General features: G+C 14.4%; 3 protein-coding genes across 3 annotated transcripts, besides 33 other annotated features; 1 reads left to right on the plus strand and 2 right to left on the minus strand. All coding sequences in view use genetic code 6, as the record gives it.

Annotated features, from left to right (window-relative positions):
* The first annotated feature begins 382 nt into the window (after nt 1-382).
* Nucleotides 383-434: a microsatellite.
* A 717-nt stretch (nt 435-1151) lies between these two features.
* Nucleotides 1152-1254: a microsatellite.
* Nucleotides 1255-2108: 854 nt separating this feature from the next.
* Nucleotides 2109-2231: a microsatellite.
* Nucleotides 2119-2228: a microsatellite.
* A 621-nt stretch (nt 2232-2852) lies between the features above and the next one.
* Nucleotides 2853-2901: a microsatellite.
* Nucleotides 2902-2946: 45 nt separating this feature from the next.
* Nucleotides 2947-2990: a microsatellite.
* Nucleotides 2991-3023: a microsatellite.
* Nucleotides 2991-3031: a microsatellite.
* Nucleotides 3032-3781: 750 nt separating this feature from the next.
* Nucleotides 3782-3863: a microsatellite.
* Nucleotides 3814-3881: a microsatellite.
* A 428-nt stretch (nt 3882-4309) lies between these two features.
* Nucleotides 4310-4342: a microsatellite.
* A 274-nt stretch (nt 4343-4616) lies between these two features.
* Nucleotides 4617-4654: a microsatellite.
* A 751-nt stretch (nt 4655-5405) lies between these two features.
* On the plus strand, nt 5406-6525 carry IMG5_195680 (protein kinase domain protein; the record flags this gene model as incomplete). Its single annotated transcript, XM_004024317.1, has 6 exons — nt 5406-5478; nt 5547-5824; nt 5867-5989; nt 6039-6170; nt 6246-6357; nt 6425-6525. 6 exons carry the CDS (start codon nt 5406-5408, stop codon nt 6523-6525), a joined length of 819 nt encoding a protein of 272 aa, XP_004024366.1.
* Nucleotides 6526-6873: 348 nt separating this feature from the next.
* Nucleotides 6874-6974: a microsatellite.
* Nucleotides 6940-7012: a microsatellite.
* A 352-nt stretch (nt 7013-7364) lies between these two features.
* Nucleotides 7365-7409: a microsatellite.
* A 493-nt stretch (nt 7410-7902) lies between these two features.
* Nucleotides 7903-7965: a microsatellite.
* Nucleotides 7916-7965: a microsatellite.
* Nucleotides 7966-8252: 287 nt separating this feature from the next.
* Nucleotides 8253-8296: a microsatellite.
* A 787-nt stretch (nt 8297-9083) lies between these two features.
* IMG5_195690 (hypothetical protein) lies at nt 9084-10477 on the minus strand (the record flags this gene model as incomplete). The annotated part of the gene is made up of 3 exons (XM_004024318.1): nt 9084-9295; nt 9348-9818; nt 9871-10477. 3 exons carry the CDS (start codon nt 10475-10477, stop codon nt 9084-9086), a joined length of 1290 nt encoding a protein of 429 aa, XP_004024367.1.
* Nucleotides 9312-9343: a microsatellite.
* Nucleotides 10478-11257: 780 nt separating the features above from the next.
* Nucleotides 11258-11323: a microsatellite.
* Nucleotides 11259-11299: a microsatellite.
* Nucleotides 11263-11322: a microsatellite.
* Nucleotides 11324-11389: 66 nt separating the features above from the next.
* Nucleotides 11390-11432: a microsatellite.
* Nucleotides 11390-11438: a microsatellite.
* Nucleotides 11439-12531: 1093 nt separating this feature from the next.
* Nucleotides 12532-12626: a microsatellite.
* Nucleotides 12555-12636: a microsatellite.
* Nucleotides 12565-12638: a microsatellite.
* Nucleotides 12639-12814: 176 nt separating this feature from the next.
* IMG5_195700 (hypothetical protein) lies at nt 12815-14278 on the minus strand (the record flags this gene model as incomplete). The annotated part of the gene is made up of 2 exons (XM_004024319.1): nt 12815-13722; nt 13846-14278. 2 exons carry the CDS (start codon nt 14276-14278, stop codon nt 12815-12817), a joined length of 1341 nt encoding a protein of 446 aa, XP_004024368.1.
* A 1416-nt stretch (nt 14279-15694) lies between these two features.
* Nucleotides 15695-15741: a microsatellite.
* Nucleotides 15732-15774: a microsatellite.
* Nucleotides 15742-15796: a microsatellite.
* A 703-nt stretch (nt 15797-16499) lies between these two features.
* Nucleotides 16500-16535: a microsatellite.
* Nucleotides 16536-16538: 3 nt separating this feature from the next.
* Nucleotides 16539-16598: a microsatellite.
* Nucleotides 16592-16643: a microsatellite.
* Nucleotides 16644-16739: the final 96 nt, after the last annotated feature.

Raw genomic sequence — 16739 nt, forward strand, 5'->3', positions numbered from 1 at the left:
CTTCTTTAGACTAAATATAAACATTAAAAAGATTCTAAGAATAATAATAATAATACTAAATCGAATTTTACAATTTCGATATAGATAATGAAATAACTTTTTTAATGAGATGTATTTTACTTGATTGGATGTTTGAGGTTTGTACTGAATTGTAAATGAAAAGAGAAACACTTTATTTAGCTGCGATGTTTGTGGATAGATACTTGAGTATTTAAAAGGTATAAAAAAACTAACTTTAATTAATAGGAGTTACTTCTTTATTTATTTCCTCTAAACTAGAAGAAATATATCCACCAACAATTAAAGATTTCGTAAAAAGCACAGATGATGGTTATACGGATTAATAAATTGTTTAAATGGAATTATAAATGATAAATGTAAAATATATATATATATATATATATATATATATATATATATATATATATAAATATTTTTTTAAAAAATAATAGGACTTTAATTATAAATTAAATCCACCAACACTTAATACTTGGTTGTCTATGTATTAATATTATTGGGATTTAAATCTTTAATAAAACTAAAAAAAATTAACTTCTGATCTTACTAATATTAGTAATATATTCTATAGAAAGCCTAATGAATAAAGTTATAAATATTATAGATAAGTTTCTCAAATTTTAGATACTATTTTATTAGATTCTAGTAATTTAAAATATAGTTAAGATATGATTGTAGCGAGTTTAATATATTTACATGTTGGAAGTTATTATAAATAATAAGCCTTTGGGGAGTATCTTTAATAAATTTATTTATGTGATAGAGAAATGAATGATTTTAATTAATATTTTAATTAGTTCTTAATAAAATATTTTGAAAATCATTTACTTGATTTATCTAAAACTATTTCATATGTATAAAATTTCTTTAATATATAGTATACTTATTAACTTCCTCCTGCAGCAAATAGCAATAATTTATAAGTAATACATTTATATAAAAAAATTAAATTTTTATTAAAATAATATTTTATTTTTTATTAGAATAATTATGAAGAATTTCTTTCTTATTAAACTTATTTTCCTAATGGAATTGAATTTATAAAATAAAAATAAAATTTAATTTGAACAAAAATTTTTAGATATTTCATTATTTTTTTTTTTACAAAAATATATATTTTTTTGTATTATATAATATTTTTTTTAATTTATTTGTTTAAATACATTAATAATTATTTATAATTTTTTTTAATTTTTAATTTTAAAAAAATTATTTATATATTTATATTTGTTTTTATATGCTTTTTATTTTTTCTATAATTTTGTTTAAAAAAAAAAATATTTAAAAAAAAAAAAAAAATTTGATTTTAATGCGTTATTTTTTGGTTTTTTTAGAATGTTTTTAATTTTAAATATATAAGAAATAGATATTAAAAATCGGAATATAAAACATTTTTTTATAAAATATATTCAGATTTACAATCCTAATTAATAATTTATCATTATTATATTTTTTGATAAATTTTTTATTTAAATAAAATTACATAAATCATATAAACATTATAAATTAAAAATAAAAAAATGTTATAAAAATTTAAAAGATATATAATTATTGAACATTTATAATTATATTATATAAATAAATTTATATTGTGAAAAATTATTTATTTTAATTTAAAAATAATTCCTTCATTCCTTCAAAATAATATTAAAAATATAAAATTAATATAAAATTTTAATATTATTATTAATGTATATATAATTTTTAAAAATAGACAAATAGGTATAAATTATATAATTAAAAATTAGAAAAATAAATATATAAATATATAAATATATATAATATATAATTATTATATTTAAAAATATTACAATTAAAATAAAATAATTTTTTAAAACTATTCATATTTTTTTAACATTTTTTTTTCTTATTAATTAAATTATAATTATTATATATAATAAAAAAAAATATTTATTTTTATATACTAAAATATTTTTAATTTTTTAAGGAAATTCTTATATATTTCTTTTTTATATATTTAAAAAAAAAGATATATAAAAACATATTAACAAATAAATAAGATTAATATATATTATTATATAAATTAAATAAATACATAAATATTTTAAATATAATAATTAAATTGAAAAAATTATAAAGATAATAATTATAATAATAATAATTATAATAATAATAATAATAATAATAATAATAATAATAATAATAATAAAGAAAATAATAATGATAATAATGATAATAATAATAATAATTATTACAAAAATGCTATTATATCTCATAATATTACATATTCTTTTAAAAAAATAATAAAATCTTATTATAATAAAGAATATTTTTCAAAATAATTTAAAAAGAAATTCTTAAATAAAAAAAAATTCATATTCCATTTATAGTTAAAACTAAATTTCTTTAATGTTTTCCATCTCTATGTTCATTTAAATAAATTCCCTACCAAGTTCCTAAATTTAATTTTCCTTTGCTTATTGGAATACTTAAATATACTCCAATAAGTTAAGATTTTATGTGAGAAGGCATATCATCTTTTCCCTCGCTTGTATGTCTATACAAATCATTGTTTTCAGGTACAATCCTATTTAAAGAATCTTCCATATCCAATCTTACATCTTTATCGCAATTTTCATTTAATGATATTGACGCACTTGTATGTTTTAAAAATATGTTTAGTATTCCTATTTAATATTATTAGATTTATGGTATTTATTGTAAAATTTCATCAGTAATTAAATGACAACCTCTGGTCTTTGATTTTAATTGAATTTCTTTTTAAAACCATGAAAGTGTTTATTAATTTTACATTTTTTTTTATAAAAAAAGAAAAAAATTTTAAAAAATACTAAAATAGAAAAATATTAATATATATTTAATAATATTTATATTTATAAAAGTATTTCTATATATAAAATAAAGAAATATTATTAATTTATAAAAAGATATTTATATTACAATAAAATATATATATATATATATATATATATATATATATATATATATATTTAATTTTTTTCATTAATTTTATTCTTAATTTTTTTTTTAAGAATTTTATTGTTGGCCATTATATTTTATTTCACTCCTTCTTTTTCTGCGATTTTTCTGTGTTTTTACTTTTTCTATCTTTTACATTCTTTTGCTTTCTTTTCCATTTGTTTATTTATCAAGTGCCTCTTTTATTTTTTTTATACAATATTGTTTATTTGTTTCACAATTTCTACTTTCATGTGATTTTACGGTAATTCCGGAAGGCTTATGAGTCAAAACTACACAATTATTTGTTTTATTTACTGCTTATCCACCAGGTCCTTATCCTTTAATAAATTTCCATTCTAAATCATATTCATTTATAATTATTTTAGTAGTAAAAAATACTTTAGGAGTTTTAATAAAAAGATTAATATTTTTAAAAATATTTAAAATCATAATATTTTTTATTTTATAAAAATAATTTATTTAGTTAATTTAATATTTATATATATTATAGGAATATATATTTTTTTTTTATAAAAATAAACTTATAAATTGATTTTTATAATTATATATAAATTATTTTTACTAAAATTCTTTTTGAAAAATAGACTTTTTTAGAATAAAAAAAAATTAAAAAAGAGAATATTAATAATATAACTGTTATTTTTAATATATTTTTTTACTTTATGATTAATTAAACATTTATAGTTAATATTAATATAATATTTAAATTTTATAATAATTATATTAAAATATGATTATATTATATAAATTTTTATTTATATATAAGTTTATCTTTTAAAATTAAAATATATAAATATAATTAAAATAAAAATAATAATAATTATCTATGTTAAAATATAATTAATTAATATATCTAATTTATATAAAAAAATAATAATTATTATATTATAATTTTATAATTAATTTTTAATAAATTTGTTTATTTTTTTATTTAATATTTATTTTTTATATATCATTAAATTATATTAAATATAAAATTAATTTTTCTTATATTCTAGCTTTATTATTATTTTTAAATAGGAAATAACTTAAGTTCGATTTTATATAAACATACAATAAAAGAAATATAAATAGAAGAAAATAATATATAAAATATATTCTTTATTTATAATTTCAATATAATATATTAATAAATATTATTTTAAATATTTGAAAATTAATATTTTTCTATAAATATTATATTTTTTTATTTTATAATTTAAAAATATAATTACAAAAAAATTAAAATACTTGCTTGAATATGTATTTATATTTAAATAGAAAAAAAAAAAATCTTATATTATAAATAAAAATTCATATATATTTTTAAAAAGCTTAATTATAAAAAATAATAAATATATATATAATATAAATATATATATGAATTCTCATAATTAAATGAAAGAAACTATTAAAAATTTTTAAGATTTATACAATTATAAATACTCATTCTAAAATTAATAAAATTAATAAATAAAAATTTCTTCATTTATATCCTAACCAAAGATACAAAATACAAACAGCTTATTTTTTTTGAAAAAACTGCAATAAAAAGTATAAAAAAACAATATTTTTGATTTTTTTTTTTTCTGAAAAAAAATAAAAAAATAGTCATCAAAATTATAAATAAATATATCCAATAAGAAATTAAATTCTTAAAATAATAATTAAAATCAATATTAATAATAATAATAATAATCTTATTAAAATAATTTATTTTAAAAACCATTAAATTCTTCAAGTATATTAAAATAAGTTCCTTTTCATAATAGAGGTTTTAGTGATATTTTTATAAACAATAAATAATTTTAGAATAATAATGTTTGTGAATAGTAACAAAATTAAGATATACAAAGACAATCTTAATTTCTTAATTATTTAAATATTAATAAAAATAATCCCTCTTCAATATATTAATAAATAAAAGAGACAATCGTTTAACAAAGATAGAAAAAATCTTCCAATTTTTTTTAATAAAATAACACTTAACAATAAGAAAGCTACAAAGTATAAGACTAAATTTATGATGTTTTATAAAAAAATTAATATAATTATTAATTTATAATCGGAAGAGGTGGTTTTGGGAAAGTATTTTATATTTAATAAAAAATAAAAAATAAAATAAATAAGGTTTGGAAAGTTGAAAACAAAAAACAAAGTAGATTTATGCAATGAAAGAAATGTCAAAATCAAAGTTTATAATAAAAAATAAAAAAATAGCTTTTTATTTTATTTATTTTTTAAAATAAAATAAAATAGAATTATCACAAAAAGAAGTGTTCATTCAATAATGAATGAAAGATATTTATTAAGTATTTTAAATCATCCGTAAAAAAAATAAATAAACAAATATACTAATATTTATTTTAAATAAAAAAATAAAAAATAGATTTCTTGTAAATATAAACTATGCATTTTAAGATAGAGAAAATTTATATTTATTAATGGATTTAGTAAGTGGAGGAGATCTCAGATATCATATAGGAATATAATATAGATTTACAGAAAAACAAGCTTGTAAAAATAAAAACAAAATAAATATTAAAATGTAATATTTTTATTATTTATTTTTTTTTAAAAAAAAGAATTCTTTATAGTTTGTATTGTACTTTCATTAGAATATTTACATAATAATAATATAATTCATAGAGACTTAAAGCCTGAAAATTTAGTTTTAGATACTAATGGTTATCTAAAACTTACAGATTTAGGAGTTGCAAGAGTTTTTAAAGAAGATAACTTTTAAGATACATCTGGTACACCTGGATATATGGCCCCAGAAGTAATGTGTAGATAAAATCACACTTTTGCAGTAGATTATTATGCTTTAGGAGTAATTTGTTATGAATTAATGTTAGGAAGAGTAATATTTTATTCCGTTTTTTAAAATATATATAAATATTAGAGACCATATTTAGGAAGAAATAGAAAGGAAATAAAAGAATAAATTCTATCAAAATAAGTGTAAATTAAAAGACAAGAAATACCTGATGGATGGTCACTTGAAGCTGCAGATTTTATAAATAGAGTTTTTTTTTTTTAAAAAAAAATAAACTATATTTTATAAAAAAAAAAAGTTAATATAAAGAAAACCTGCTAATAGATTAGGATTTTTAGGGGCTAAAGAGATTAAATCTCATCCTTTTTTGGCAAATATAGATTGGAATAAAGTACTTAATTAAGAAATGTTAGCACCATATTTACCTTAAGTACTTTGTTTTTGTTTTGTTTATTCAAACAAAAAATTATATTAGATTATATTTTATCTTAATATTTTTAATTAGGATATTTAAGATAATTAAGAATATATATAATAAATTTCGGTTGATGGATTGGAATCTAATGAAGAATTAATTTAATAAAATTCTATACTATTAAGAAAAGATTCAGTATAGAGTAAGTTATTAGTTTTTATTATAATATGCTTATGTTTATTTTTTTATAATAATAATAAAAATAATAGGTTTATTCGCTCAATATAATTATTCGGTTTTAAATAGAAAAGAAATTTATACAGGAAGTACAAATAATACTAATAATACGAATTCAGATAGATTTTTATGAAACAAAAGAAATCAAAAAAGCAGAAAATAAATAAATATATATAATAAAAAGAAATTTTTTGTTTTTAATAAATTAAAAAATAAATTATAATTATTTTTTTCACATTTATTAATATTAATTTATGTTTTTTTTAGCATTATCATCTTGTTTAAGAAATGTTTAACTCTAATTTCTAGTTTCGATTTCACTATAATCTTTTTACGAAAAAAGATAATAATTATATTCTGGAGTAAATTATCTTTATTATTATTATTTCTAAAAAAGACGAGATTCACTTAAAATATTTTTATTAGTATATTCATTAACCGTTATAGAACAAAAAGAAGATTATGAATCATTTCTTTAAAATATTTTATTATTATTATTAATTTTATAATTATAATAAAAATTTTTATCATTATTATTATTATTATATATTATTATTATTATTATTATTATTATTATATATTTTTTTTTCTTATTATCTATATGTTTTATCTTCTTATTAATCATATAAGTTAATAATTTATTATTTCAAAATATTAATTTAATTACATTAATTTTAAATTTCTTCTACTAAAATTTATTTTTCATTCCTCAATTTATTATTATTTTATTAATATAGTATTAATTGATTTTATAATTAATCAAATTATAGATTTAGTTATTCATGTTTTGTTAAAATTATATTATTTTCATATTACAAAGTTTCAATATTTATTTTATATTGTCTACATTTTATCACTTTCTTATTAAATATTTTATTAGCTTTTTTATTATAAATGCACATTTAAATCCTATTGAACATTTATTAATTCTTCTATTTTTTATTACAAATGAAAAACATTTTATTGCTCAGATTTTAAATTTTTTTCTAATTCTTAACTTTTTTTTATTTTTTAAATATATAAAAAAAAAAATTTAAACTTTTAAAGCGTTAATTAATTTATTTATTATTAAATGTTATTTTAATTTAATTAAACTTTTTATTATTCTAAATGCTATTATTTTTATAATTCTTCTTATTATTATTTAAGTTTTTAATTATATTCTTGTTCTATTTAGTTTATTTTCTATTAGTATTTGAATTCTATTTCCTTTATTTTTTGTTTTTCTTATATTAACTTGTGTTCGTAATGTTTTTTAGTGTCTTATATTTCTATTTAGCATGTCTATTCAATTGATTTTTTGGCATTTTATAGTTCATTTATTTACATTTATAAATTCTAATGTGATACTCTTGTTTTAGATTTAGAACGATTATAATGTTTGTTTTCATTAAAAATCTTTTTTTAATAAATTTATATATCATAATTTGTTTTCATTTTTATATATTTTTCCTTTAATTTTATATTATAATATTATTTTAAGATAATTAATAATTATAATATATATATATTTTTTTTAATACATTTTTATTTTGTTTTAATTTTTTTTTTTATAATATTTATTTTATTTTAAGATAAATAATAAATTTTGCTTTTTGCTTTTTATTTAAATAAAATAAATAATTTAATATAAATATTTATTTAAAATAAAAATATTGCTATATAATATTACACTTATTATTAATATTTTCAAAAATAAATAAAATATTTATATAATTTATATTTTAGATTAAATAAAAATTAAATAAAAATCAAAAAATATTATTTATTTATATATTTATAAAAGAAAAAAAAAGCCAATAATTAATTTTATATTATTCTATTATAAAAAAATATTAAATATAATTTAAATAGTTTGTTTATATATAAATAAATATATATAAAAATATTTATAAATATAAATATTATTCTATTCTATTCTATTCTATTTCATTTTATCTTTATTTTTGAAATAAGAAAAATAAAATATTTTTTATATTTCTTAAATTATATAAAGATGAATTATATTTCTATATTATAAACTTTATAATAATGAATAAAATACACTTATAAAAATTATATTATATACTTTATTTCATTAATTTATTTTTTTATTTCAATTATATTTCAATATTCTCAATTTTTTATTTGCATTATTTTAAAATTTATATCCTGTTTTATATTCATTATATTTAAAATAAAATAATAATATTTTGGTTTATAGTATTGTATATTTTTACTTATCTTTAAATGTATTTTAATATTAATTTTATATAAAATTTTGCTATAATTTTTTTTAAATATATTATATAATCTTTACAAAATTAACTTTATTATTTATGATAAAATTATTAATATTATATATTTTTTTTTGTAATTGATTTTCTTTAATTATAAGTTTCATTGGTTTCTTTTGAATTTTTTATTTTTTGTATATGAAACTATGTTTAATTTTTCTTAATAGTAAAAAAATATTATTTACATTAATATTATATATATAAAAAAAATTATTAATAATAAAATTAATATAAAATTTATAAATTAATAATTAATAAATATATATATATAAAAAGACAAAAATATAAATAAAAATTAATTTTTATATTTATATTAAATATATATATATATTTTATATATCTATTAATTTTATTTTTTGTAATATATATTAAAAATATAAAATAAAAACAATTTATTTATAAACACATAAAATTTTCATTTTTCAGTTATAAAAAAAGAAGTATTTCCAAAATCTTCTTTTAAAGGATTATAACCACTTTTAGTTTCTGTCCATTATTATCTACTATATAAATTCATAAACTAATAACTTTTTAATGCCATCCCATTTTTTCCCATTATTTATTTATACATATGTTAAATAAACCTAAAATTTGTCGGAAAGAATATATCAGCTTCACCTCTTTTTACTTTTTATTTTCAATAATATTATATATATGTATATATATGTATATATAATACCTAAATATGTATCATAATCCAATTTTTCATGAGATTTCTCTAATTTTTTAGAGACTATAGGAGCATTTTTTCCTATTTATTCTTTTTAATTTAAACTATCAAAATCTGAAAGAATAATTTTATGATTAGGAATATTTTATTTTATATGTTTTAAAGTTTTCAAAAAGAATGTAGGTACAAAAACATTTTCCCTCTTCTGCCTATAATAAATATTAATGATATTTTACAAAAACGAATAAGAATATTTTTTTTCTTCTATGTGATCAATTTCAGGAAGACTGTTATAATATTCCATAATTTCCTTTATTAAATCATCTTTAATTTCTTATTAAATTTCTTTTAAATTTTCATTCCCAAACTAATCACTAAATTAAACTAAACTCTCGTATTTTCCTTCATATACTCTATCATGTGGCATATTATCTAAAACTTCTAAAAAAATAACATAATATTCTTCATTTTTATTAATGACTTTATATTTTATATATATATATATATATATAAAATTAATTAATAATAATACCTTTATAATTTAAAAAATCTTCATTAATTATTTTTATTTATCCTCTTTCTAATAATTTTTAGTGGTCTTATTTTAATTTTAAAGCTGCTTTTTTACACATTTAAGGTGAAATTTCTACTATTGTATATTCCATATTTTAATAATGAAAATGTTCATAATTTTTAAAAAAGTTTAAAATTGATTCACATGCACTTGCATGTCCTGCCCCAACTTCAATAATACGGATTTTTTTATTTCTTTTTAATAAAAGATTACTTTGGTTTTATATTTTTTATTTTTAAGTTTCTTCTTTTAATTTTGTATCAAAATTCTAATGTATATAATTCCCTATTGACATTCCATAATAAGGCTTGAAAATCTCACTTGGGGTCAACCAAGCGTTTTTTGGGTATCTTTCGCTTAATATTTTTTAATAATCTTCAAACCCTATTAATTCAGTAAAGTTTATTGGCGTTTAAAGTTCTCCTATTTAAATATTGTCCTTACAAAAATAACCAGAAGATGAATTATAGAGTCTATCATATATAAAATCACGTGTTAAAAGTGGCGATTTTAATGCGTTTTTTGTGGAAAATAAACACTTATAAACTTATTTTTTAAATAACATTATTTTTTGGTTTGTTTAAAAATATCTTTTTTATATATTTTTATTTTTTTTTTTTATAAAAAAAAAATTGCGTTTAAAAATAAATTACAATAAATGTAATTTTTAATCTATATAATCTTTATAAATTTACTTTATCTTATTAAATATTAAATTTATAATAATCTTTATGATTTAAAATGATTTTTTTTTATGTGATTTATGTAAAAAAAAGATAAGAATTAAAAAAAATAAAACTAAAATGGAAATAAGTATTTTTTAAGTGTTTTTGCTTATGTAAAATTGGAATTAAAATAAAACAATACTAAAAAAAAAAATTAAATATGTTCAAATATATTCCTATATATTTATTTATTAATAAGATGATTAAATTAATATAAAATCACTAAATATTATAAAAATATTATTTTTAGATAAAAATAGAATGTACATCAAACTAATATTTTTAGAGGTTCATATACTTTTTATTACTATCGAAATTTATGTACTAATAAAATAAATTTAATTAAGATTAAAGAATTTTAAGCACCTACATTAAAATTTATTATAATAAAAAAATGTTTTTATAAAAAATAATTTATAATATAATTATGAAAAATGAAATTAATAAATATGATAATATAATAAAAAAATAATTTAAAATATATAATCAATATACCACTATTATAAGAAAAAATAATATAGATATGACATTAAAAATAAAAAAAGGAAAAAGGTTTTATATTATATAAAAAATAAATATATTATAATTTTAGAGTTTAATGTAAACTTTTAACAAAATCCAAAAAAAAAAAAATTATAAAAAAAATAATTAAAAAAAAAAAAAAAAAATAATATAAAAATAATTAATTATTTATACTCTATTAAAAATTAAAGGAAAAAAAAATATAAATAAATTATAATGTGATTTAAGTAAAATATTAAATAATAATAAATAAATAATAAATATAAATAATAATTATAATTAACATATAAAATTTATTATTAGGATTATATTTAATGATTTTCATAAAGCATACTTTTATTAAAAGTAGAGTACATTCTCCTTAAGGTTTAGCATAAAATAGCTTCTTAATTTAAAATATATAATTCTACATAAATTCATCATATTTTCAACTCTTAAGATATTTATATATAATTTTTAATGTTTTCTAATTATTTAGAAAATTATAAATATTCATTTTATTTTTTATATTTAATTTATCTTATTTTTTATTATTAGTTTTTCATAATAAAAAATTAATTTAGGCATTCATTATCTTTTAATTTTAATTTATATAATTTATTATGATTTAATTTATTTTTAAAAACCATTTCTTCGTCATCAAATAGCTTCTTTTTATAAAATAATTATAGTTATTTCGGAAAATCTTTTAAGGATAATAAGTATCTATTATGTTTTTCATAATTTATATTTTGTTTTCTAGCTACATATTGAGTTAGAAATTATATACTAGTAATATTTTTTATTTATAGGTTTCTTAGTATATTATATAGGAATGAGTATTAACCTTTTTAATTAATCCTAACGTGGATTTAATAGTGTCGATGTGTCGATGCGATTTTATTATGTTTATAGCATCTGCGAGTGAGCCAAAGTGTAGTAACATAGTTATCTAGTACATTTAAAGGAAACTGATTATTATATACTTAGGAAATTTATATTAGTGGTCTGAGTTTATTAAAAACTAACAGTTTCCTTTATTTATAATATAAAATATTCTAGCTTTTATAAGTTTATATTTTTTGGAAAAACGATGATTGGTCAAATTTTTTGAAACTTAAGAGGGTTTGGGTAAAAACATTTGGTTCTTCATGTGTTGGGAATATCTTTCCTATTCTAGAGAGATTAATATGATGATAAAAATATATGTTTATCATATAAATTTGATTTATCTCGCCTTATCTAATAGGAATTCATAAGAATACTTTTTATGTCATAGTTTTTTAATTACATTAATAACTTTATCAAGTATAAATTCGAACAAATAAACTTAACGTTATACCATTAAATTTATATGCTTTACTGTAATAATAAAAAAATCAACTAGATCGATTATTTTTAATTACAATAAAAATTAATATTCATATTATTAATTATATAAAAAATATAAATATTTATATTATATATTAAAAAATATATATATATATTTATAATATATTATTATTTTCATATTTTTATGTATCTAATATATAAATTATATTAAGGATTTCTTTTTTTTTATTTAATTTTATTCTAGTCTATGAATTCTTATAAAACATTACTTATATTATTATGAGGAAAATAATATTAAAATACTTTCAATCTATCAATATATTAAGAAGGAAATTCAACATTAATCAATTCGCTCTTAATATTTTAATTTTATATTTATAAATATTTTTCTTATAAATTTTAAATTGATATAATTTATTAAGAATCACAAATATCTTATTCTTATTTTTTTTCATATAAAATTTAATCTTGTATTATACTTTTAATTTTATTATTTTAAAAAAAAATATTTTCGACTTAACTTTTCTTTAGTATGTTTTTTTGTTATAATTATTATTCATCAATATTAGAATTACTTAATTTGACAACAAGTTTCCCATTTTCTTCTTTTTAATAACTTTTAACAAATGCTTAAGAATATTTTTACTATAAATTATATTATTTATGGTTTTCAATTTAGTTTATTTAGCTTAAATTAAAAATAAAACTATTTGCTTTTAAATTTAAATTTAAGATTTTTATATAATTTCTAAATTTTTTAGGCATTTTTCAGTTTTTTATTTTTATCTTTAATATTATTTTCGAGTAAACTAACCTTAACAAAATTAATTTTTAAGTATAACAGTTTCTTAATTAGGAATATAATGCACTTTTTAACATTACATAATTAAATGTCCTTATTTATCACAAGAATAACAATTAGTATAAAAATTTTTTTACTAATTATTGATAAGATATTCATCTTTTAATTTACAAAATATCTCATAATCATTAGGAAACTATTTAATAATTTTCACAAATGTACACTTTCTAATACTAAGTAAATTACATTATACTAATGCTTTAGCAGAAACACTTCTCTATTAATTTTTGAAAAATTCGAATTCTCCGAAAATATTTCCTTTTTATAATTCTTAAATAATTTAAATATTATTTGGATATTTATTCGATTATTTAAAAAGTTAAATAGTTCCTTTTTCAATAATATAAAATTATGTTTAATTAAACATTTCATCTGTCTAATTTATATTTTCTTTCTAATTATCATTTTATTAATATATATCGTCAAAGTTCCTAAAATTTAATTTGTTATTTTTATTATAGTTTTATTAATCATAATTATTTTCTTCAAAAATAATTTCTCCATCATTTATACTTTCTTTATGTAAATTAATAGATAGCTTTTTTAAAAAAGCTTTTGAGAAATTATCATTTAATATAGGAATTTTACTAATCAATTACATATTATTTTATATTATTAATTTTTCTCTTATATTATCACTTAATTTATTTAACACTTCCTCTTCTTCTTTAACACTTAAATCATTTTGACTTTTATATTTATATTCTACATATTTAATGGCCTATATTTATAATTTAGGTTTTACATTATTATTTTATAAATATCTGTTGATTTAATCCATATAATCCTATAATTATTTATTTTTTTTATTATAATCTTCTACAATTAATCCAATAGAATTAAAAGTATAAGCAAATATTCCACACGTAAATAACATAGTAAATCCTACATAAGTAGCTTCAAAACCATTTGCAGGTATAATATCACCATACCCACAACTTGTCATAGTAGTAATACTCCAATAAAATGCATAAACATATGTTTAGAAAATACCAAGAATCCCTTCTAAAACTTCTAAATCATTAGCTTTAAAATATTTTTCTTCCCAAGTATAAAGATTATAGCTTTTTCCAACAGTAGAAAATCCTAAAAAAATACATCCAAAAACATGGGCTAAGAAGAGAATCAATAATCCAAGTTAAAGAAGTTAGAAAAAAATAGGATAGAAGTTATTTTTTTATGTTTTAAAATGTTTTATATATTTATCTACAATATAACGAAGTGTTATATATTTGCAAAGCACAAAAGCATTTAAAGAACGAAAAACAAATAATATACCTCGAAATCTCATAAGATTATCTACTAAAGGTAAAATAGAAAGTAAATCCCAAATTAATCCTCTTCTTAAGTAATAATTGATTATTATATTTCTATTTTTAACAAGAACTCCTCTTTCATAATATCCAGTATTAAAATTTATAATTATATCTATTATAAAAACTATAAGTAATGTATAAGTATATAAAACCCAAACAAAATGTGTACTTAATTCACTAAAATGAGTATAAGATGCGACTTCGATAGGTGAAAAAATTAGATTTATTATAATAAAAATACAATGAAATATATCCCAAAAATACAAGAATTTCGATTAAGGATTTATAATAGGAAGTTAGTTTATAATGTAATCTTTAATATTAATATACATTTTTTTTGATTATTGATGAAGACTACTAATTCTTTTATAATTAAAATTAGTTAAAGTATTTAATAAATTTTTTTATTTATTTATTTATTAATCATCTTCATATTAAGAAAGGTCGTTTATAAATTAATATTACTTATTAGATAAAGTTTTTTGCCTAAAAAAAGTGGAACTATTTTTAAGAATTTTTATAAAGTTTATTTATTTAAAAAATATAGAAAAATGATTTGCTTTTTTTTAGATATCATAATCGTCTTAATTTTTTTATAAATAGGAAAAATATCTAATAAAGCCTTTTAATTTTGCTTTTGAAAAGGATTTTCTTGATTTCTAAATCATCATTGATTATTTTTTATGATTTTCTAAATTCTCATCATTTGTTTCTACATTTGTAATGCTAACTTAGTTTTATTACTAATCGAATTTATTATATATTGTTCCATTTTCTTTTTTTAGAGGACATTCTTACTATAATTTAGGTAATTAAACTGAAAAATTTACCTTTTTTTCTATTTATAATGTATTTGATTTTTATTTAAGTTTTTATTAATTTTATAATTTCTATTGAATTAATTTATCTAAAAATAAATTCTGTTTCGGTGTTTGCAGTTCGATTGGGTTTGATTTATTTCTTTCTTCTTCTTAAGTATTAAAAATTGAAGGAAGTGTTTCATATCTTTAAACTTTTTAATTTAATGAAATATCAGCCATATTTTTCTTTATAATTTTTAAATAATACTTTTAATGTTTGAAATATATTTTAAAATTTTATTTTATATTATATAATTTTATTTTATTCGATTTAATTTTTTATTATATATAACAAATTATTTAATTAAATTTATTTTTAAATAAATATAGAAATAAAAGATTGTTATATAATTATCATTAACATTAAATATTATTATTAAAAAATAATAATAATTAAATTTAATAGATTATATATAATTTGAAGAAAAAATAATTTTTAAATATTAATTTTCTATATTATTTTTATTTACTAATCGTTTATTAAATATGCAATGTCAATTTTATAAAAAAAATAATAGGTTTATGAAAAAAAAAAAAAATTATTAATTTAAAAAAAGTAAATATAATAATGTATTAATAATAATATTAAGTTAATAGTTATTTTTGTTTTAAATAAAAATAATAATTTTATAAATATTTAGAAATTAAAAAAAAAAAATGTTATAAAAAATAATATTAAAGAATATATATATTTTGTTTAATATAAATTAAATAAATATTATAAAAATAAAAAAAATGATTTAAAAGATATTAATTAAATCAGTTTATGAATTGAAAATAAATTAGTTTATATAAAATTATAATATAATTATTAAAATTAAAAATGTATGATATTTTTATAATAAAAAAATACAATAATTTATTATTAATTTTATTATAGTTTTAAAAATATATGGTAATAATAATAAAAAAAAACAAATTATTATAAAAATAATTATATTATGTAAATAAAAACTAATAATAAATTATAAAATAATATTATTTTAAATATTTATTATTAATTTTTAATTATTATTATTTTTATTATAAAATTATATTTAAAAATAGATTAAATATTATTATATTTATAAATAAAATAAATTTTTATTATTATTATTATTATTATTATTATTATTATTATTATTATTATTATTATATAATATTTGATAATTTTAATTATAATTTAAATTAATAATTATTATAAATTATAAAATATTAATTCTAATTAAAAAAATAGAATTATATTATATAT

This window comes from Ichthyophthirius multifiliis, assembly GCF_000220395.1.
Source record: "Ichthyophthirius multifiliis unplaced genomic scaffold scaff_1120509251398, whole genome shotgun sequence".
In the NCBI taxonomy this organism is placed as follows: Eukaryota; Ciliophora; class Oligohymenophorea; order Hymenostomatida; genus Ichthyophthirius; species Ichthyophthirius multifiliis.